The sequence below is a fragment of the Anser anser genome (genome assembly GCF_964211835.1).
Source record: "Anser anser genome assembly, chromosome: 12".
NCBI classification, from domain to species: domain Eukaryota; kingdom Metazoa; phylum Chordata; class Aves; order Anseriformes; family Anatidae; genus Anser; species Anser anser.
The window spans coordinates 16,832,199-16,854,009 of record NC_139733.1 but is presented as its reverse complement, the minus strand read 5'-3'; the positions used below and the strand labels follow the sequence as shown (position 1 = coordinate 16,854,009).

General features: G+C 52.0%; 1 protein-coding gene across 3 annotated transcripts in view; it reads left to right on the top strand.

Annotated features, from left to right (window-relative positions):
- PRICKLE2 (prickle planar cell polarity protein 2) overlaps positions 1-21,811 on the top strand; it is a 106,804-nt gene that overhangs the window by 56,643 nt on the left and 28,350 nt on the right. For 2 of the 3 annotated variants that reach the window (XM_083795464.1, XM_083795465.1), the window contains one exon: positions 20,179-20,362. In XM_083795464.1, coding sequence (XP_083651590.1) covers positions 20,179-20,362 — 184 coding nt within the window. Of the gene's footprint in view, positions 1-2,208; positions 11,549-20,178; positions 20,363-21,811 lie in introns of those variants that run through there. The other variant, XM_083795466.1, reaches the window with a different exon arrangement.

The following is a 21,811-nucleotide window of genomic DNA, read 5'->3' as shown; positions in this document are numbered from 1 at the left end:
CAGGATGCATTTCTCTTCACATTCCCCTGAAGTTTGTCTTTGGGCTCTGCCCTCTTGGTGTTGGTTTATCTGCTGATGTTTCCGGCCGTTCAGCTGCCCGTACGTAGTTCCAGCTGTAGGTGTTCTGCGCCAAGATACAAATGAAGGAAAGGTGGGCATTCGTAATGAGGTGGCCATTTATCACAGCAGGACCTGCAGGAAAATGTGCATTAAATATTCACGGGGCGTATTCGTTAACATTTGCACCATGCTGGCGCTGGGCAGTGCAGGAGGAGGCCCCATCGTGGTGCAGGAGCAGAGGGAAGGCACGGCCGCATTCCTCGCAGCCAGGGCTGGATCTGGCGTTGCAGCAGCGCTAGCGTTTCAGTACTTCCAGTCACAGGTTTGAAAATGCTCACGGTAAATATTTTAGGCCTGATTTCCCTGCCCGGCATTAATTCATCTCCACGCTGCGTGAGTGCAGGTGGCTGACACCAGCCCTCCCGATTCACAGGCAGGCAATTAGAGAGATAAGCCTAAGTGACTTCATTTGTCTCCTTTTTAGATTGCTCAACTCTGAGTTGCTTTAAAGGGATGGGATTAGCCGAGATTGAGTTCTCAGTGGGGCTGGGAGTCAGCTGCTGCTCGGGGGCTGTGTCCGACAGCCGCCAAGGTACCAAGACAGGGAGTGCGCTATCCGTGGGCGTGAAGTGGTGCCAGGAAGATTAAATCTGATGATAAAATGGTATTAAGGCTTGCTTCATTAACAGGCTAGAAGGCATCAAATTACTCGGGTGCTATAAATCTGAAGCGTCACTTAGGTTTTGCAAGTGAAGCCACTTGAGCGTTTGAGCTGCATTTGTTTGCTGGCTGTTGCACCCTCAGGTAGGGGATCAGGGCACAGGACGTTGGCTTCCCACAGCGGTGCAAGGGCTGAAGCGCCAGCAACCTGGCAGGTTAAACGTTCCTCTGAAATAAGCTCTTGTGTCAGGTCTTGGGATACCTTGTTCTGGATTGTACAGGTTGCAAAGGTCTGCCGGATGGGGGCTTCCTCCCTGCTTTGTGGGCCACCTGCCCCAGGAGGAGATGTGCCCAGCCCAGGCTGCACCCATGGGTGAAGCTGTAGCTGTCTGCATGGGAGGAAAGAGTGTGCCTTGGTGTGAGCCTCGGAGCATCAGGAGATGGGTTTGGTGGACTATTTGCCAAGCGTAAATGGCACGTATACAGATATAAGAAAAATATCTGCTTTACCTGAACGCCCCTTGCATAAAATAAATGCCAATCTCAACTAATTAGCTAACAGACTCGCCGTGGATGACTCCGCCATCCATTTATGCACTTGAAAGCCCCATTAATTTCCACTGGTGCCTTACAGCAGAGCTGCAACTTAAAGGCTCGAGCGTGCCGGGGCTCTTTGCCTCCCGACAGCGCGGCTCGTCCCGCCCCACGCACGAGGACCACGCCGTGCTGCTCCCCGCAGCCACCAGGAAAACGACGCGGCGTCGCTCACCGCTGCTGCCGTGTCGTGTTTTGTCACTCTGCATAAGCCGAGGCGTTGGTGCACGCTGCGTAAGCCGGCGTTGATTAACTCTGGGCTCACCTTGCTGCTCGTTAGCCTTCGTTAACGGGGCGGCTGCTTGTGGCTGTGCCTTGCGCACGCGGCGACCCGCGGCGCTTTTGGGGAGCTGGGGCTGATCAAAGTCACAACAAATGGCTCTTTTGCTCTTCTTTTGTCGCTTTGACGGGCCGCTTGTCAGGGAAAATTCAAACGTGTTTTTTTGCACGGGGAAATTAAAGAAATCTTTGTTCTGGCTTCGCGTTGCATGTTTTTTAACCCTTCGGTGCTGTGTTTGTTGACATGCTGGTTCCAGCAGTTCGCCGCCTGGTTGCAATTAGTCCTCGGCTCTCCTGCCCAGCCTGGTCTGGAGCTTGTTTAAAGGAGGGGTTAAATTTCCTTGGTGTAAACATTTTCTGCTTTCCGAGCTTGTCATTATTTGTTTTCTCAGCCCGCTCATTTTCTGAAGCACTGTAGGACCCACAGTGTGGGAGACAGACCCTCGCATAAAGAGTTTAGAGCTCACACCTCCGAACATCTTCACATTAGACACTTAATCAGTGTCTAACACCCACTAAAAATCAGTGAGAGCTCCGTGCTTAACTCCTGCCAAAATATCCATTAGGGCCCGAGCATCCGACGGCTCCCGTTGACCATCCGTGTAGACAAAGGGCTGGCAGAAGGCAGCAAGAAGGAGCAGTTCTCCCTGGGAATGTGTTCACAGTGTGCCCAGGGACTCAGAAGCAGCCTGGGTCTAAGCCACGACGTATTTTGCCCTTTGGGACCCGTAGCTGTCACACAAGCATCTTTGCCGTGCCTGCGCTCGCTGTGTTTGTGATCCAGCAAGCCCCTAAAACTGGTTGGAGGCAAGGCTGGTGGCATAACTACAGTAAATGATTTGCCACGTTTTGCTGTTTTCTGTATCATGGTTCCTCTCTGAGGCTCTTTGGACTTCAGAAGGTTGGTCTCAGCTTAGGGGCGATGAGGTCTTGTTGTAAGCCCCATACGAAGTCAGTCAACACCAAAACCGAGCCTGGTTTCGTGACCCTTCTGTAACACGGGGTGCTGCTTGCTCAGGTGGGCAGGGGCTGGGAGAGCAGGAAGGCTGCTTCCCTCGGCATTGCACCTGGAAAGAAAACTCCAGTCAAGTCCAAACTTCCTCATAGCGGTGATGTTCAGAGTACAGGGAGTGTCAAAATCCTCCTTGGCCGTGGGTTTGCGCTGGTGCGCGGAGCAGACGCTCAGCAAGGGGAAGGCAGCTGTTGAGCTGTGATTGCTGCTTATTACACTAATTACAACAGTCTCACCGGTATCGTGAGCTTCCCTTCTCCTTCCCCCATCTGTCTGCTTGGCCATCCGTGGTTGCTCGTCTTTGAGACGGGGACTGTCTTTTGGAGGTACAGTTGAAGTGTTTTGTTCCGCGGGGAGCCCAGCTGCGCTCCCCCTCTGCTTCCCCGTGCTGCTGCGGGGGAATAATCCTGTTTGGCACGTAGGAGGAACATTGGGGATTTGCTGATCTGCCCTGAAATAAGGGCACGGAAGGGTGAGATGTGGCACAGCTCCTGTGCCCCGGCAGCGTGGCTGGCTCTGCCTCCTGTGTGACGGTGGAGCAAAGGGTTTTGATCCCCCGTTTTGGACTCGAGCGCCCTGACCCCCAAAATTGCAGCTGTTCTTTTGTTGCGAGGAGACGATGCAAGTTAAATCTCCACAAAAAAAAAAAAAAGAAATCACGGCTCCTCTGGATGCCCACCTGGTTTCTATTTGGGGGACGAGTCGGGGGGTTATTCGCTTTGAAGATCAGCCTGCTCCAAAGCAGCCTGGAAAATGCTTTCTGAGCCACGAAACAATGAGACTCACTAAATCTCTAACAGCAATAATTGGTTCTAAAGGGCTGATGTATTTAGTCTGCTAATGTTTAGCAAACATGTTTGCTTTACCCTTTGAAGATAATGCTGCGTGCAGCAGGGTTTGGTAGGAAAAAAAAAAAAAAGAAGGGAAGAAATGGCCTGTGGTTTTCAGTCTGTACTGGCTGGTGGGAGCAATAGCAGTCAGTATGGCTGTTGTCTCCACGTTAAATGTGAGCGATGGAGTTTTACTGCCCTGGTGAGCCAGTGCTGGTGGTGCCCTCAAGCTCTGCACCCAAGGCTCCCATTTGGGGCCCCCGGTGCGGTGATGTTTGTGTCTCCCCCGTGTTCCTCCACGGGTGTGGGGCACTCGCGCAGTCCCCTGGCTGGGGACATCTGCACGCTGCGCCTCGTTGTTGCCATCGTGGCATCACCCAGCGCCTCCTCGCAAGGTGGCTTTGACCTTTTTCTAGCCTGTTACATAGGGCGAGTGGGGACAAGGCGTGGAGGGATGCTCCAAGGACCCCTCCTGCATGGGACGCACCACCTGGAAGACCAGGCTTAGCAGCACAAGGGTGGTCGGAGTGAGGGCTGTGCGCTGCTTGTGCCCATCTCAAGAGGCAGCGAGGAGAGCTGGGACCCCACAGCCTCCCTGGGAGCTACGCTGGGGTTAGGGCCACGTCCCTGCTCGACCCAGGCCTGATACGGTCTTAATCCCTCCCTTGGAGTCCTGCTCGCCCCCGCTTGCTCGGCAGCTGGTTTAGTTGCGTTTCCCTGTAGATTGCGATAAGATAAACGCTTGGCCATGTTTTACAATAGGGGAGAACGGTTTAGAAGATGACAGCTCATAAAGGGAAGGGATTGGGGTTTCCAGCTGCGCACTCTCGCGGGCTCGGCCGTGGCCGCCTTTGATGAGGGCTGTGATTGATCCCGCGCCGGCAGCGCCAGCCTGACCTTTCTGTGACGGGCTGAGCAGCTCTAATGGCCTTGATGGGGCTGGCGATTTGTATATTGTGCTTGATGTACGAGGCCTGACGTGGTGCTGAGAAACGGGGCTGCAGGATGACTGACAGGCCTTTTCTGCTAAGGATGCTGAGGCACGGGCTGTTTTCCAGTGATTTCTTCCAGTGTTGTTGCCGAAAATCTTGGAGCAGAGAAGTTTTGCTGTTAAGTATCTTCCTGTATGTAGCATCTAAGCGGTTAAAGAAGATAATGAAGTAACTTGCAGGCCAGAAGGCTTATAGCTAAAAAGACTGTTCAAATTATACGCTTAAATCAATTAATATTTAGTGAATTGTTTTTACCCTGACTTCAATGCTCAGGCTCCTTAGGCAGATAAAACAACAGAATAGCTTGAGCCCGAGACTTTTTTGTAACTCAGCTGTATAAAATTTTGAATCTTTGAGTTCTTGCAGGCAACACTAAAATCTTTTAATTTCAGAGTCGAGCTCTGTATAAATCACACCCTGGTTGGCATATCTCATGGGTGCTTGTGGCAAGAGTAATGAATTTCATGGTTTGTTATGAGCTACTAAAACCAATACAAACACGCAAAACCCGTTGTAATCTCAGCATATCATTCGAGGAAACAATTTATCCCTGAGTGTGAGCAAATGTCAAGCCACGATAACAAATTGTTGTTCCTAATTAAAACAAAGGGAAGGATAGCAAACAACTATTGTCATTTGTAACTATTGTCATTTGTAGGACAGGCAGGCTGTAAGCCTTGCAGTATCCGAAAAGGTATTGACCTGCCCTGTGCACTCTGGGGCTGTGGTCTAGAATGGGCTGGGTCCAGTGAAATTAAGTTGAGCTGCCATTATTTTATTTTATTTTATTTTTTTTAACTTCATGTGAAGGTAGGAAATCAAAGCCCATTTTGGCACCTCTCTTCCCACTGAGCATTAAGGAGGCCGTGCATTACCCGACGTGAGGACCCACCGCATTCCTGACCACAGCCGGTCTCCCTGCATTTGCAGATACACTTGGAAACGTAAAAGACTCGCTGCATCATGAAAGCCCATTTATGCTGGCAACAAACACACATTCTCCTCCTAGACGTGTGATACGTTACAGGAGCAGGAGATGAATCTAAAACGTGCTGGCGTTACCTCGCTGCATTAAATGCAGCTGGGGACCGAGCAGGTCTTTCCTCCTAGCTGGCCAAGAGCAAGCACTCCTATCTGGCCATGTCAGAGCAGAAACACGGCTGTCTTAAACCACTGGTTGTTTCTGGGCAGTTTGGCCAACACGTGCTGCCCGGGGCCGTGCCCAGCCCAGGCAAGGGGTAGTGCCGAAATCCAGCCGCCAGCCAGGGAAGGCTGGCGCGGTTGGGGTTCGGTGGGTACAAACCCTGCTCGTGTTGCTTGGGCAGGGCCCTGGGCTGGCTCGAGACTTGCTGCTGAGTGTGGAGACAGCTGAACGTGCTGGGAAAGGAAAACACGGCGATAATGGGGTTTTGGGGGGAGCGGGTGGAGGCAGAGCCTTCTTCGTGCATGGCGCTGAGGGGAGCGCTGTGAGCAAAGACATGAAACCCTCAGGGCACAACCAGTGACCCAAAACACCCTATCAGACAGATTTGAAGCAAAAATAAATAAATAAAAAATCATCTACAGTGACAGCGACCCTGACAGTGTCAGGTAGTGGTGAGAAGAGCTGCAGCGAGGGAGCCCCGAGCTGCTGCCGAGGTACGTGGTAGTGCGGGGTTATCCTGTACATGCAGCTTCTATTTTTTGTAAATGGAAAATTAATTTGTGTAACCGATCAAAGGTGTTTAGATCTTTAGAAAACCACACCGCAAGATAAGCTGAAGATTTATGGATTTCCTTCGTAGCATATTTTCACTGAGTGCTTTATTGTTCGTGGAAAGGCCCCAAGAAAAATATTTAATTAAAAAATAGTGCTTTGAGTTTATTTAGCTTAAGTTTCGACGCAGTGCTCTAATGAGGCTTTTGTAGACATTATTAAGGGGCACTATTAAAAAGCATTCAGATGAGAATACTGTCAGGCTAGCAAAGGGGGAAGAAACAAAACATGAGCATGCAGATTGTTGTTCGCATTCTGTTACAAATATGATTTTAACGTACAAAAGTAAAAAACGTAGTAGTGCAGAGTTCAAGCCGGAGGCTATGAAAAGCCTTATTGTTGCTAAGCTGTGTAAAGCTTCTTGCATTAAGGTGATTAAAAAAAAAAGGGGGGGGGGGGTGGAATACAGCGATGGATGGAAATCCAGCCTGCAGCTCCGGCACCGGGGCGCGCTGTCGGCGTGCATGCACCCAGGCTGTGTGCTCGCTGGGCTGCGTGTGCATGGTGCCAGGTCCTCCCACCTCGTCACCAGCCACCTGAAATCGCAGGTTTGTGTGCTCCAGGGGTGCCAGGGCACGTGGGCTGCACGTGAAGGGTAGCGCCTGTGAGGGTCGGGTCTGTCTTGCTGGCTGAATTAGCAGGGAGCACCGATAGCTGTCTGAAATCGTCTGCGGTATTTACAGGCTGTACCTCTCCTTCTGCGTCGTCTGCTGCTGGGCTCGATACGGTTTTCAAAACTAAATTCCTCCTTGCAGACTGACAGCACGGATCCTCACCCGTGCGTCTGCCAAAAATAAGTGAAACGCAGCAGCAGCAACAGCAGGAGGAACGTGTCTGTCTCGCGCATGGCAGCAGCCACGTGAAGGTACGAACGGCAGGCCTGGGGAAGAGACGAGCAGGCTGGGGTTTGGGGATTAACGGTGTGCATCGGATGCTAGTTCCTTTGCCTCTCCCTCTACCCCGTTTTTGCTCAGAATTCTTTGGAGATAAGGCATCCCCAGTTCTGGCACTGAGAGCTATGGGGGGGCCTGCTGCCTCACTTAAAAAAAAAAAAAAAAAAAAAAAAAGGAAAAAGCTGAATCTAATTTAAAGTTCTGACCTGCGTTTCATGGCATGGGTTCTCCAAAGAGCTTTCCATGCACCTTGGGCACAACCCCGCATGCTCTGCATCTCCTCAAGAGCCAGCGTCTGGCTGGGTGGAACAGGACTGGCTCCCCTGGGAGCAGTGCCGCAGGAGGCTTTGCTGCTTTGCACCTTGGTGTTCCCCTCCGGTGTTTGCAGAGCTGCTTGCTCTGCTGTTCATTGCTGTCCCGTGGCCTCGGGCAGGAGGTCCTGCTGGTGTCCCTGCTTGTGCCCCAGATGTCCCCAGCCCCAGGCAGCGCGCTGGGACTGCGCGGAGCACAGCCCGTCCTGGCGTCGGAGCCAGCGCTGGCTGGGAGAGCGGAGATCGCTGTGCAAATTACAGGGCGAGTGTGGGAACGGAGGGGAAAAAAAAAAAACACTGCACATATCCAGTTCTGCATTTCTGTGGGTAGAAAGAGAGGTGGGAAAGTAAGCTGTTGTTGTGCACAAAGCCAGGCGTGGCGAAGGGGAGCTGCTGAACTGCTGTGTCACCGTCCCCGAGCAGCCCAGGAGAGCAGGGGACAGCCTTTGCCCCACGGGCAGCTTTCTGGGATGGCAGAAGCTGGAGCCTGCACAGCATCCCGAGGTAGCACGTCCCTGACAAGCAGAGGATGTTCACTAAATAATTCAGAAAGGCAACTTGACCTGACATCCGTCAGGTTTAGCAGCCGGTGACCTTGAGGGTGCCAGGCTGCCGTGGCTGCACGTGGCCGTGCCTTGTAGCTCGCTGTGATCACAAACAGCATCACGTGGAGCCTGGCGGCTGATCGATATGCCAAGGTGATAAAAGAAGACAGCACTTGAAAGATGTGGGCTGTTTTACAGCGACTTTTCATACCAGCTGTAGGGATGAGTTTGTGCAAATGTCAGGAAGTTTAAAGCTTGGGTCTTTGCCTTTAAAACCTGGAGCAGAGGGCAGAAAGAAGTGGCTGTGGCTACGAGCAGAGCTGGCCACCACACACTTGTGAACCTGAGCATGGCTTCCTGCTCTGATGCAATTGCTTTTCTATTTCGGTAGCTCAGGTTTTACCTCGGGTCGTCCAGAGTATTCGCTTCCCTGCGGGTAGTTGTCAGCATCCATCCCTGTAAGGATGCAAGTCCTTCAGGTGACCTTCAGAAATATGCTCCGCCGGCTCAGTCCTCACCTTGCTGCTTAATGAAACGCCCATTTCACCTGCGTAATTTGCAGCATCCATCAAGAAATACCGCGTGCCTTCTGGAGTTATTCCAACACATGACCTTTTCACAGGCGCTGAGTAGGTAGCAGTAATACGGAGCAATTGCCAACGCGCTGGCAGCTCTCGGAGCAGGAAGGCTCATTTCCACTTTCCGAAGACAGTCGTGTGTCCACAAGTGGCATCTTCTAATCTGATTTCTTGTCTCAGAATAGCCCGTTCATTGGATTTGGGTGATATTTAGGCCTGTGAGCATCAGAGCAGGAAGTCTGCCAGGAACTGATTAGACTTGCTGTTTGGAGACACCGCGCGCTCTCGCTCGTAGCCGTGCAGCTGAGATGCTCTAAGCAGTGGCTTGGCCGATCCTTTACATCAGCTCATGATTCTCACCCACGTTTCATCTTCGTGCATCAGCTTACGCTTAAAAGTTCGCAGTTTCTGGTGCGATCCCTTCCTTTGGGATGACCCAGTTGGCCAAGACAGCCAAGCGAAACGTGCTGCGGGACTCAGCTCTGCTGTAGGACGCCTGGTTGGGTGCCTGGCGCTCGCACGTCCATCTCCCTGCCCTCGGGGCTGTGCCAGGCTGATTCTGGGGGTTCCAAGCTGCTGCAGGGCGAGTGACACCGAGCACGTGTAGGAGAGGTGGGCTCAGGAGCTCGCACCCTGCCGGCGGGGCTCCTGCTCGAGTGGCACTCGCACTAATTGACGCCTTGCTCCCCAGTGTTTATAGCTCGGGGCCTTCGCTCCTTGGAAGTTAATGCAGATAAAGGCAGGCATTTTACTCATGTATTCAGTGAAAATTAGCACCTACAGGACCTGTCATATTGAGCGGTGCGTGTTCTTTGTGCTAGCCGCAGCCCCTGTTAGTGCTGTGTGCTTTTAACAACATACTTCCAGGGAAGGTTGTTACAGTAAACACGGGTAATTTCTGCTCTGCAGAGTTTCTGCTCTACATTATCATTTTACAAGCAGGCTTCTTTATTTGCTTTTGCCCCGTTCAGTTTTGTCTCACTTCCTTTGTATTTTAATTAACGTGTTCTGAAGTTAAGAGGGAAAATACGTCATCCTGGGGCCTTGGCATGCTCACCAGACAGAGGCGAGCTGACAGCCTGCCTGCAATGCCGGCGAAAGCTGGAGGGGACAAAATGTGTCAGCTTAGGAGGCTGGAGGGCAGGGGGGCTTTTTTTTCCTGCAAGTGTGGTTGGAGGGGATCTTCCTCGGCATCGCCCAGCAGAGGTGGTGGTGGTGGTGCTGCCACCAGGGGAAGCTTTGACCCGGCTGGGCACAGGAACAGATTCAGGGATCAACTCCTGCACTTGCTGCTTCTAATTCAAAAAGAGAGGGGAGTAAGGAAGTGTTCAAGTATTTCATTAATAGCCATGAATGTTGCCTTTCATCTAACGTGATGCCTGAGCCGGGTGAGGGCTCTGCACGTCCCCTGTCTGCCTGTCTGTCTGTCTGTCCTGCGCCTTGTGCTGGGCCGGGTGAGTTGGGCGGCGCTGGGCTGGGGAGTCCCAGCCGAAGGGCTCGCCCTGTGTACTTTGAGCATAATGCTCTGTAATGAAACCTAATTTATGAGCCTTAATAATGATAATTTAAGGCATTTTTAAGCTGGAGGAAGACTCGCAGCTGTAGTTTCCGCACCCGTCTGTGTTCTGTAAACACGGTTAGCACTGCCAAAAGCAAGGGCTCGCAAAGCTGGAGCTAGGCCCTGGAAGCCAGGAGCACGCCGTGGAAACAGTACACGTTGGGAACGTTTTATTTGCCTCTTTTATCGTCCCAAAACACGGAAATGAGGTTTTGAAATTTCACTCTGCAAACACCACAGCTTCGTTTGCCACCTTATTCCCAAGCAACGAGCTGAGAGCTCCCAGCAGCGGAGCTCCATCCCTCCGTGCCTTTGCTTTTCCCCCCGCGGGGCAGGAGGCTTCAGCATCCCCGCTGGGGCAGCTGCTCCCCGGGGGCTGCAGCGCCTGCCCGAGGCGCTCAGAAAAGGTGTGAGCGGGGCATCTCTGGGGGCCGTAGCAGAGAAAACGCATTAAAATATGCGGCAACCGAAATGCCACGCTAATAACTCGCGTTTCCCAGAATATTTAGCCCTGCTGGTGCGCAAACAGGCTGCGTCTGAGAAACCAGTGGGGAATCGTAGCGAGTGACTGCAGAAAATAATTAAGAGGGCACTGAAAGCCAGGAGAAAAATGATCCGTTGCTCAGAGCCAGCAGATCGTTGCTTTAATAGCCCGCTTACCTACGAAGCCGTGCCTTAAGTTTGACAGCAAGTTGCGATTGGGTCAGCATCAAATGAGGCGATGGTTGGGGAAGGATAATTAGTGTCTTCACACCATTCAATTTGGGCGGCTGGTGCGGAGCCAACTCTTTGAAAGGCGCACATGCGAGCCAGAGGGAAGGATTTGCTCTCCCTTTCCCAAAGCAGCCTGCGGGGCTTATTGATTTATAGGAGCGGGCTGATTTCCATGTAAATCAATGCGAGGGTGGCCGGGCCGTGGCGGCGCGGTCCGGATGCGGTGCCTTTGGCTGGCTGACATCATTGCTCATTAGCATGCAGCAGAGGAGAGCAATGCAACAGCAGAGCCCCGCGCCGCTCCCGCAATTCTTCTCCGCGGGCTGCATCTCTGCTCCTTAGTGCCCGGCGCTCGCAGAGCAAGTCGGATGTCCCACTGCCACCGCCGAGGGTCACTGAGGGGAAGGCAGCTCGGGGGGCTGCTGGGTTCGGCCGAGTTGGGAGCAGAGAGGGAGGCACCCCCCGCCCCCCGGAGCTGCGATTCGAGCGAGGCGATGGAAGCAAAAGCTTGATGCGTGGGGCAGGAGCGGCGCGGTTTTCCACGGGTGTTTTTCCCCGCTGCTACACCGCATCGAGCACGAGCCTGCTCTGAGCGGCCGGAGCCCCGCTGCCTTCCTCACCATCGCCCCGGCCGGGCTGTTGCGCTGTTCTGCGAGCATCCAGGATGCTTTATTGCACTGCGGTGCTCACGGCGTGCCGGGGAGCAGCTCGCCAGCCCAAAGCGAGCTGTCACAACTAGCGCGGCCACCGTCAGCGGCGGGGACAGGTAAGAGCCTGCCTTTTTTGCAACAGCTTCGGAGTCGTCGTGTATTTTTGGGAGGAATGGAAAGCAGAAGGGAGGAGGGATGAGCGGTGTTCTGTGCATGCACGTAGCTGCCTGGTAACTTTGCTCCACGCACTGTTAGTTAGCGGCGACCTTTAGAGGGGCTGTAGGTTTTTTTTTTTTCAGCCCTTGCTGTTCTCGTTGTTTATGGATGTAAAAGGTTAATGGTTAAATTGCGTCGCTGCAGCTGCAGGAAGTCAGCAGCGGTGATGCCACTCGAACAGATTTTTCATTTTAAAAATAATCAGAAAGGCTCAGCTGGCTTTAAATAAGTATTAAAAAACCCTCATCTCTCAGTGCTAATTTTATTGCTTTGGCAAGCGCAGCCTCAGGAAGCCTGGGTTCTCTGGGCATTTTCTGAGCAGGCTGTGTGCAGGCTGGTGTTGTGGATGATGACATTACTGTTCGGATGTTTATTGTGCTGGGTTTGGATTCCTGAGAACAGACAGTTTTAAAGTAATAACGCGTCCTTCTTTGCAATGCCAGAATGTCTAAGTATAAACCAAGCTAGAACTGAAACCTGGAGGCTGTGTATTTCAATGCAATCTTTTAAAGTCAAATCTTCTTTTTTTTTTTTTTCTCTATTCCTTGGAGGAACGTTTTAAGCAGATGTGACACAGACGTGACCTGTGACCATGGAAAGATTTTAATCCAGTTACTCTTTGTTTTGTAGTCATGATTCCTTGGTTAAACAGTGATTGAATCTGTTCGAGCTGTTGAGGATTAGCACTGGGCAGAATAATGCCAAAATAATTATTCGCACCAGATGCAGTGTCATCCTTTCAGTTTTAGCTCCCTTATCTTGTAACTTATCTGACTTATTTTTATTCCGCTATTTTTTCACCTGCTGTGGGAGCACTCGAACGTCTCACATCAATGCCTTGTGTTTATAAGGGTGCCGGCTTGAGCCCGCGATAAAGATTTGTCAAGTAAAACTGTCTGCAGCTAACCAGATTACGTTTTGCTTCGCGTTTTAATCTTCTCCTGCTGCTTGTTTCATACCAGGCGGATGGGGCTGAACAAAACGACCCAGCCTCATGCACTCGCTGGTGGCAGCCCGGCTGGGGGTGAGCCGGCACACACACACACACACGGCAGTCTGGCAGCAATTGCTTGCACAACTGGGTCAGCACTGCCGCTCTCGGGGGACGCTGTCTGAGCCTCAACTATTGAAATAATTACAGTCTCGAGCGCAGCTTATCCCGCGTCTGAGCATTTTGCCTATCAGTCAGGTTTTTTCCTTTAGGACGCGCGGCCTAGGATGCGCTGAGATTGAAAGGGGTTCGCTGCTTCCCCTGGTTTCTGCTTGTCATGCCGCAAATGGGAGCGGGTGAAGTCCCTTTAGCCGGCACAGACAGCCCCGGGGCACGTCGCCGCTCCTGCTCTGGCCTCGCTGCTGGCCAAGGACCGCTGCTGGGGGACACACTGCAGGAGCTGGAACTGGGGGGCAAAGGGAGAGGGACGGGGGAGATAAATCCTGCTCACGGAGAGGCTGGTGTTAGGCAGACGGGACTGTGAGAATCTGCATGCTGAGCAGAGCCGGGCTGCTCCCTGGCTCGTGGAGAGCTGGTTCTGGATCGAGAGGTAGAGCCTACATCTTGCTAGAGCCTGAGGTTGGAGGCAGTTCTCTTCCTACGGTTAAGCAGTGGAAAGAAACCCGTTGAGGTACAGCTCTGCGTCTCGTTGGGCTGCAAAGCCGCTGAACGATGTAATTAAAAATCCGACAAGATAACCCGTGGCGTAGGGCAGTGCTGGGCAGCTGGGCAGGGAGCGATGCTGAGCAAAGCCCGGAGCGAGGGCTCGGTCCCTGCCAGGCAGAGCTGAGCTCTGGGGCTGGGCTTGTCCTGCCACAGGGGACACCAAACCCCCCCAGGTGTCCCCAGCCCCCTTCCTGGGGCTCCCTTCCCAAAATCATGAGGTTGTCGTAAGGATTGGTTTCCTACCAGCTTTGGGGTTGTTACCGAGCCTGTTGTGCTCTCTGACTTGGAAACTAACGCTTGCATTTCATCTCTGTGACTGGGGAAAAATAGGCAGTTGTTTTCCTTTCTGTATTCTAAGGGCTGGACCTTTAAGGGGAAAAAAAAAAACACAGATATGTTGAGATGTGAGCCTGAGCTGGCAGGCTGCCTCCGTCGCTTAGGATGTGTCAGAGCAGCCTGTTGGACACCTCCCCTCCTGCTGGCCTGCCTGGCCAGGGATGGGGCTCGCTGCATCGCGCTCTTCTCTCCCGTGCTTGGTCTGCAGCTCGCACCGGCTAGCAGGGAGCCCACCCCTGTCTGTCCTGTGTTATGGGAAATAAAAGTGCTGCATCCTCTGCACAATATCTTGGGAACTCCAAATAGGCTTCATCTGAGGTCTGCCACGTTATTAATACTCCTTAATTTAAGCATCTTACCTTTACGCGTTGGATCTGTCGTGGTCAGGGTTGGGGGCTGCAGCTCGGGGGAGCAGTCTGGATCTGGATCGGGAGCGTGCTCAGCACCCCGGGGCTCTCGCCCAGCTCGGGAGGGGACTGGTGTTACTGGAGAGAGCTGGGGCGCCCCTGGGCTCCACGAGCCCACCCACAAAGCACCCCAGCTCCTCCAGCTGGGTTTAGCCACAGGGTGGCACCTGAGCACGGGAAGGTTGGTGTGTTTTAATCCGTCTCGTGGTGCCGCTGAGAGCTCTGGCCATGGTTTTGGATGCAGTCCTGCTTTCTTGCCTGTCTAGGAATGCACAAAGAGAACCCAGACTGGGGATTTGGTGGTGGTGTTTTTTTTTTTTTTCCCCCTGGTAAATTGTGCACTGTTTTGCCCCAACTCCTTGGTCTCATCGTTCAGGTGCCCAGCTTTGTGTGTTGGTGGTTCTTATCTACCACGTGGGGCTGAAGACGACAGACAGCAAAACTGGAGGCTGCCTGGGGCCGTGCCCCAGGGGAGCAGGATTTGGGGACAGCAGTGGGGACCTGCAGGCAGATGCTCCACCTGCTGCTTGAACTCACCATGGAGGCAGACCAAGTGGAAAACCATCCTAGGCTGGTTTGCTCATATTTCGCTGAAATTGGCGACAGTGGGGATAGTTCTTTTTTCTTCTTAATTAAGCACGAACAAATCTTGCAGTGGTAAAGGATTTTTACCAAGTCTTAAAAGTAAAATTAGTCTCCAGTCTGAATCCGAGCATGGACAGCATCAGCCAGGAGGGGAGAATTTTTCCAGGAGTGGAAATGGGGTTTGTCATAAAAGTTTCAACACCAACCTGAGTGCCTTAGCAATTGCTGCTGTTGGCACCGTGAAGGTCGGAGGGAAATAAAATAATGTGCTGCAAGCCTTTCTGGAGGTGCGCAGCCTGTGCATGCTTGGCTGTCAGCACTGAGATCAGGAGGAGCTGCGGCTGTCGGGGTAGTTTGGTTGCTGGGTTATTTCTCCCTTCCTTAGTTTCGTGGCGTTACTGTGCTACCTGCTCTCTTGCTGCTGCCTTATGGTGATCTCTTAAGCCAACTGCTTGATCCGAGCATCCTGGGTCAACTGAGCTGTACTTAGAGGCCACCAAGGGCACCTTGTCCTCAGACTTTAGATTACTGCTACCACAAATGCCCATGGCTAGTTCACCTCTGTTAGCCTTTTGCACCCCGGTTTTGCAGATAAAAGCTTTTTTTTAAGCTTTCTTTTCAACCCGAGTCTCACAAAGTCTTTGCGGTTCATTCCTGCTGATAGCTGTGTTTGTTTTTCCTGGCTGAAGTGAGTCCAGAAGAGTGTAAAAGTGGCAGAAACGTTTTGTCCAGAGAGATGCCACTTCGTAGCTGAGCTCTGTGGGCACCGGGCACCTCTGGGCAGCAGCTGCCTGGGGTAATGTGTAATGTAAATATGGTGTTAGAGAAGGAGGAGGATACAGAGCTTCAGCTCCAACGTGGGGTGCCGGTCAGCCACTCTTCTTTCAGCCTGCCATGGTGAATTCGTAGGCAGAGCTCTGCTGCCGTGCCTCAGCTTCCCCGTCTGTAAAATGGGAGGGCACTGCCCACACTGGAGGAGAGCTGCAGGGCGCTGGGTGCAGGAGTGAAGGGCCGCGTTCGTTTTTCAGTCAGGACAAATGTTTGCCTTGCCTGTGGGTTCTGGAGAGACGGGTCCGTGTAGCTGGAGCTCGCTCGGGGTGGGAGGATGCCTCATTAGCTCTCAAATGAAGGGAGGAGATAACAGGCAGAGACATTAAGAAGCCCTTGTTAAGAGGCTCAGGGGTCACATGAGCTGCCCCAAATCCGCAGCCTCTCCCTTTTCCTATGAAGCCTTGTGGTTTAGTGACATACAACTGACCGAAAAGTCTGATTGCAATCAGAATGATGGCTCAATCCTGGGAAAAAAAAAAATCACTCTACGCAACGATGCAAGGGAATCGTCCCATTATTTTTCAGACATCACATCCGAGCTGAGCAGAGGATTGCTTTTTGAGGGATTCCCAACCTTGCATGCTAATGTGCTCACAAATGCATGCAAATCCTTCATGACAGCGGAGCACAGGCGTCTCGTGGCCCGGCTGCGGACAAGGCTCTGTTCCTCACATCGCTCCCTGGTACAAGCCATTTATTTCCATCGCAGAAGAAACGAGTGAGGAACAGAGATAAGCAGCGCGGGTAGATGATAAGAGCAGTTTGCCGAGCTCCTTCTTTGTCCAAGAGGAATTTTAACGTTTCTGCCACAGCTTTAAAGTGTCCTAAACTGGACACAGGTCGCTTTGGTGCCATTTGCTGTGTCATTTGCTGACTGCCGTGTGTAACAAGAGAGATCCTTGTCCCAGAGACCTTGTTGGTCAGTTTGACTCATGTTGAATCTCACGGATGTGCACCTAGGTTGGAAGCGTGCTTCTGCATCCCAAGCAAGAGGGACTTTGCAGCCAGGCTCTCTACTTGATCTGTTTGGCCCTGTTTCCTTTACATTCCCCTTTTGTGCCTGGTTTTGGCTGCAGAAGGAAGAGGGCTCAGGTGAGGGCTGGTGGATGCAGCGTGTGCCAGCAGTGGGTGGGGAGGTAACGGGACGGGCTGGGGCCTCCCCGGTGCCAGGAGCACCACATCACGCAGCCGTCGCAAAATCAAACGCGTCCGTCTTGTAACTTCACCCGATGAATTGCTGACCCTGAGTACAACAAAGTTTTCAGTCTGTTTTCAGGCCACTGCTGCTTCATGCCACGTGCAGTCAGTTCGAGGCGGGCCTCTCTCCAGCTCCATCTGAAACCAGGAAATGTCATTTTCTCCCGGTTTTCTCCCCTCCCTCCCTCCCGGCCCGGCTGCAGGGCTGTCCCCACGCGCAGCTCCACGCGGAGCGGACGTGCCAGGATGCTCCACAGCCCGTGCCTCCCTCAGCACCTTCCCTCTCTTCTTTGCTCCCGGCTGGCAGCTCCTGGATTTGCTCTCCATGCCCGAGGTTGGCAGTGCTGTCAGCTCCCCCTGCTTTCTTAGGAATCACAGCATCGCTGGCCTTCTCTTTGCTAGTTCTCAGCTCTGGAGTCGGGTGAGGTTCTGGGATGCTCCCAGATTCCAGTAACCACCAAAATCTCCAGCCTCTCCCTTGCTGGGCATCCCCGTTACTCTCTGGGGCAGGACTTCCCCAAGAGGGGCTTGCAGATCCTTTCTGCATTCTCATGGACTAGCACGAGCCACCCCAGCGTGGCTGAGAGCAGGACAGAAGGGCTCAGGAATGAAGATGGGATTTCCAGAGAGCGATTGGCCTTAATTCCTTCTTGCTTTCAAAAAAAAATAATAAAAAATAACCACCACCCAACCAACAGAAGACAACCGCCTGCTCTCACCCCCGGCAGCATCGGGTTCCTTGGCTGAGGCTGCGAGCCGAGCTGGGGAGCAGCAGCGGTTCCAGACAAGGTGGCGGTGTTCAGCTGAGGCTGGTGGCTGGCCAAGTCGAGGGTTTGTCCCTGCGCAGGACGTGCAGCTCAGCACCCTGTATAAGGAAAGGCATGCGGCACGCCGGGGCGGCGCTGAGCTGCTCCGGGCTCGGATGCTCATCCTGTGGCCGCAGCAATGCCTAACGTGGTAGAGGGAGCTGCCGGGCGGGCTGGTGGCCCCCCGTGTCCCCCAAAACCCATCAGCTCAGCATCAGGGCATCAGCAGCACCAGCATCTTATTGCTCTGGTCACTATTCACACGATCGAGTACCGGTGTTAACTCACTTAACGCCCTCCTGCTTTGAGTTGTGGTTGGGGATCTTGCTTTTGCAGTTTCATCTCACGTTTGAAATGTACATTTTTATATTAAGTTTTTACTCTGGGGAATTATTTTTAATTATAAGGAGCTGGAAGATGATCGAGTGAAGTTGAGTAAGTGAGACCTATGTGAAGAAGTCATGGAAACCATATCATAGGAGCAGAAAGATACTCTTAGGATGCTGAGTATTGTTCCCATGAAACAGCATATCCTAACATAAAGAAAATACTTGTAATTAAAACTGTTAATCTTCCGTTTTTAACGAGGGGAAAGGAGGAGTACTGAACATCTCCAGGGCAAGATCTTGAAGTTTGTACGGTTTGCCCAGGGAGGCTGCAGAAACCCTGTGCCTGGAGATGCTCAATTTTTAACAGTGCAAGGTTTTTACAGAGCCCGTTGTCCCGGCCTGGGGACATTGCCAAGGGGCTCCGTGCGTCCTTCTCATCCTTCGCTCTCCTGATCCTCCCGTGGCCGCTGGCACGTAGCGCATCCCGGCGGCAGCGGGGCAGAGGCTGCCTGCGCTCAGCCTCCCTCCCCGTGCCGTTTTCTCCACCCTGCCACCTGATACCGCAATTTCTCTCGTTAGCTCTCCGAGCACACACGCTGCTGGGCTGCCTCCCTTTGAAGCCCGTGATTGATGTCCCGAAAATTAAATTTGGCAAAGGAGCCCTAAACTCCGTTAGGGTAACTGCCCAAGTCGCAAACCCCGAATCCGAGGCTCTGGAGCTATTAATTATTTTTAACATCTTGTTGCATATCGAGCTGCTTCTAATCGTGTTGTGAAATGAGATGGAAACGGCTAAGAAACCGGCAGCTTTGCTGTGGCAGAGCGCCTTTCCACAGTAGCTGATTAATTAAAGTATTCGCGTGAAATTGTGCCTTGATTATTTTTTAAGGTAACGGCCAGAGGCGATGCCGAGACTCTCTGGCTGGACGCAAACCAGACGCTGGGGGTGCGTTTGGGTCTGTGTGTACGTTAGATCTGATGAAAGGCAGGAAATGGGAAAATCTGGCAAATCTCCCTGGCTTGACTGAACGGAGCCTCTTGACTTTTGCTAGAGTGCATTTTTTGTGCTGTAATGGCCAAGTGGAAACTTAGACTCAAAGCTGGATCTGAGCACTGGTATGCTTTGCTAGCCTTTGCGCGGCGGTTAAAAAGAAGGAAAGGTGTTTGAAAATTAAAGCCCCTGATGTTTAACTGTTCCTGCTCTCCAATTTTCTTTGGAGGGCAGGGAAATTATAGCAGAGAGAGCTGCAATGGTCGCAGTAACTTTTCTCCTGCTTTTTGTCTGTTCCCTTACTATTTCTGAAATGTGGGCCTGATTCCCCCTTCTGCTGCCCACGTGAAGTGACACCCAATTCCTCAGAAGTCAGTAGTGTTTGATTAGCTCCAATTAATTCAGAACCCTGCGCGGTTACTTTAAAATAGATAACATTGACCCACATTGTGGAAGAGCATTGTGTTTTCAGAAATAGAAGGCAATTTATCAGCCCTCTAACCCCAGTTTGGGGGCATGGGGAGTGTTTTCAGCCTGGTTTGTCCTTCGCTGTCACCCCTGGTGAATGGCTGGGGTGTTCTAGGAGCAGAGCAGCTGGATACTTGGGTCCATGCCCATGAAAAAAATCTCCTTTGGACCACCAGCTGCAGGAAAAAACACTTAAAAGAAACGTTAAGTGGTAGTAGTTGCGCTGAGTTCAGCTAACGTGTGTCAAATGGCAACCTTTTGGTTACTCTCTCTGTACTTCTTATTATAATATATTATATTATAATATTGCATGTGTCTTGGGCAGTGTGCAAGCTGGCGTGCCGCTGAGCTGAGGCGTGTGCCATCGAGCTGGGCCGTTAGCATCCCGCTGGTGTGCGACTGTAGCTTGTGTCGCCTCCCTTAATTTAATTTAGCTGTATATGTTCAGACTATAATCAATTTTTATGCTACTTTAATAAGCAAATTTATGCTATCAGCATGCTAAAAGGACTTGTCATTCACAGCTTCCCGGTCAATCCACCATTTTATGCATTAGCCAAGTGCTTGGCTGTCCTAATTTTGGTAAGTGCTCCGCAATTACCGGCCGGTCCGTGCCAGGCGGGCGCGTGGCCCCTGGAAATGCTCTCTGCAGAGCAGCAAAGGGACGAGCAATTACATAGCCCCAAATGTCTGACAGTCTGACTCAGCTGAATTGCCAAGTGTTGTTATAGCAAATACGGACTTTTTATTTCCTGCGTGCAAGAGAGACAAATGCTTTGTTAGAAAATGCCTGAGCATAAAAAAAAAAAAGTGGCTGAGCTCAGTAGCTGCAGGCCAGCGGCTGGCAGGGATCTCGGCTGTTTCCCGTTTGCAGTGCAGCTCACCAGGGGACCTCTTCTTTTTTCTCTCTCCTCCCCTTGCAGGAAGATTTGCCTTCACTGTAAGTGCTCCCAGGAAGAGCACATCGTGACAGTTATGCCTTTGGAGATGGAGAAGACCGTCACCAAGCTCATGTTCGACTTCCAGAGGAATTCCACCTCCGACGACGACTCGGGCTGTGCCCTGGAGGAGTACGCGTGGGTGCCCCCCGGCCTGAAACCCGAGCAGGTAACCGTAACGCCGAGATGCCAAAATACATTGTGGGAATCTGCTCTTTGGAAATAATTGCCCTGATTTTTCAGGAGAGCGAGCACTTGCTGCGTACAGTTCCGTTTCTGCGTGTGCTGTAGAAACTTTCTGATGCAGGTCTGGTCTGAATGCACAAATGTACTGACGTCGGGATGCGGTCCTCGTGGGACTTGGGTTTTTCTGCGTCTGTAGGCGTAACTGGCAACTGAGAGGGGGGAAGCAAAATACTTTCAGGATGGATTTTGTTGTGGTTGTGGAAAGGAACAGGTACAGACATGCATATTTCTGTTTCATGGGGAAGAAGTGGTGGGACACCAGTATGCCTGGGGCAGCTGGCACACATTTCTGCTCTCCTGGGCCACCGTGCCCCTGCAGTAAGCCCAGGACAGACGGACAAAGCCAACAGGTCGCTCTAAAAATGGGCAAGAAGTTTCACTTACTGGAGAGAATCTCTCCAGTGAAGTTCAAGTATCTCTGTGTAGGAATTTAACAGGACGGATTAGACCTCAGCATGCTGTCTGCGTGGAAAGTGCATTGATTTCTGCTCCTTGCAGCTTACACGATTCGTTTAGTTTTTATGCTGATCTTTTACATGTTCAACTCAGAACTTAATTTGCAGTGGGGACTTCAAAATGAGCTTAGCCTTGATAATTGCTATGGCAATCATTTTAAACCATGTAAGGAGGCTGGGAGAGGGTGGAAGGCTTTCATTCTTATTGTTACAGTTACTGTCTTTAAATCCTGTGTTTTCCTGAGATTTATTCAAGGGGCTTAGGCATTTCCTGAAATATTTTGGCACCACCCATAGGCTGTAAATATTATCTGTCTGATTAGAGAAAATCCAGTTGTTTGGGTTTCTTTTTTTTTTCTTTTTTTTTCCCCTCTTGTCTTTACAAGCCTGGCTTAGCGCTTGCTTTCAGCTCCGCAGCACCATTTGGTGCCAACCAGCTGTGGCAGTCAGGCAGTAGCCTTGTCTTCTGTCCCCTTCCCGGTGGTGGAGGCTCCCTGTGAGCCTCCCAGGAGGTGCCAGGCTGGGTGCATGGCCAGGTTCAGATGGTCCTGGAGTAGCTCTGCCTGTCCCTCATGCTGAGGGGACACGAACCAGGTGGGTTTCAGAAGTCTCCTTGCAGGACCATACCCAAGCTGGAGGCTCTCAGCATTGCCCTGTGCCCAGTGGCTTCTGGAGCCCACACTGGCCTGTGTCACTGTAGCTTTGGGTAGAAATACAGCTATTTAGCAACGGGCAACGCCTGACCACGTAGACATGTTATCTGATGATTGCAGCATGCCATGGACAGCAACTGAGAGCCATCTCCAGCACAGTGGTGATATATCCCTGTAGATGTGGATGCTTCTTTGATCCCTGAGGTGATATTTAAGAAATTATTTCCCTTCAGGGAGTCTGGGATGCTCAGGAGAAAATAAGTC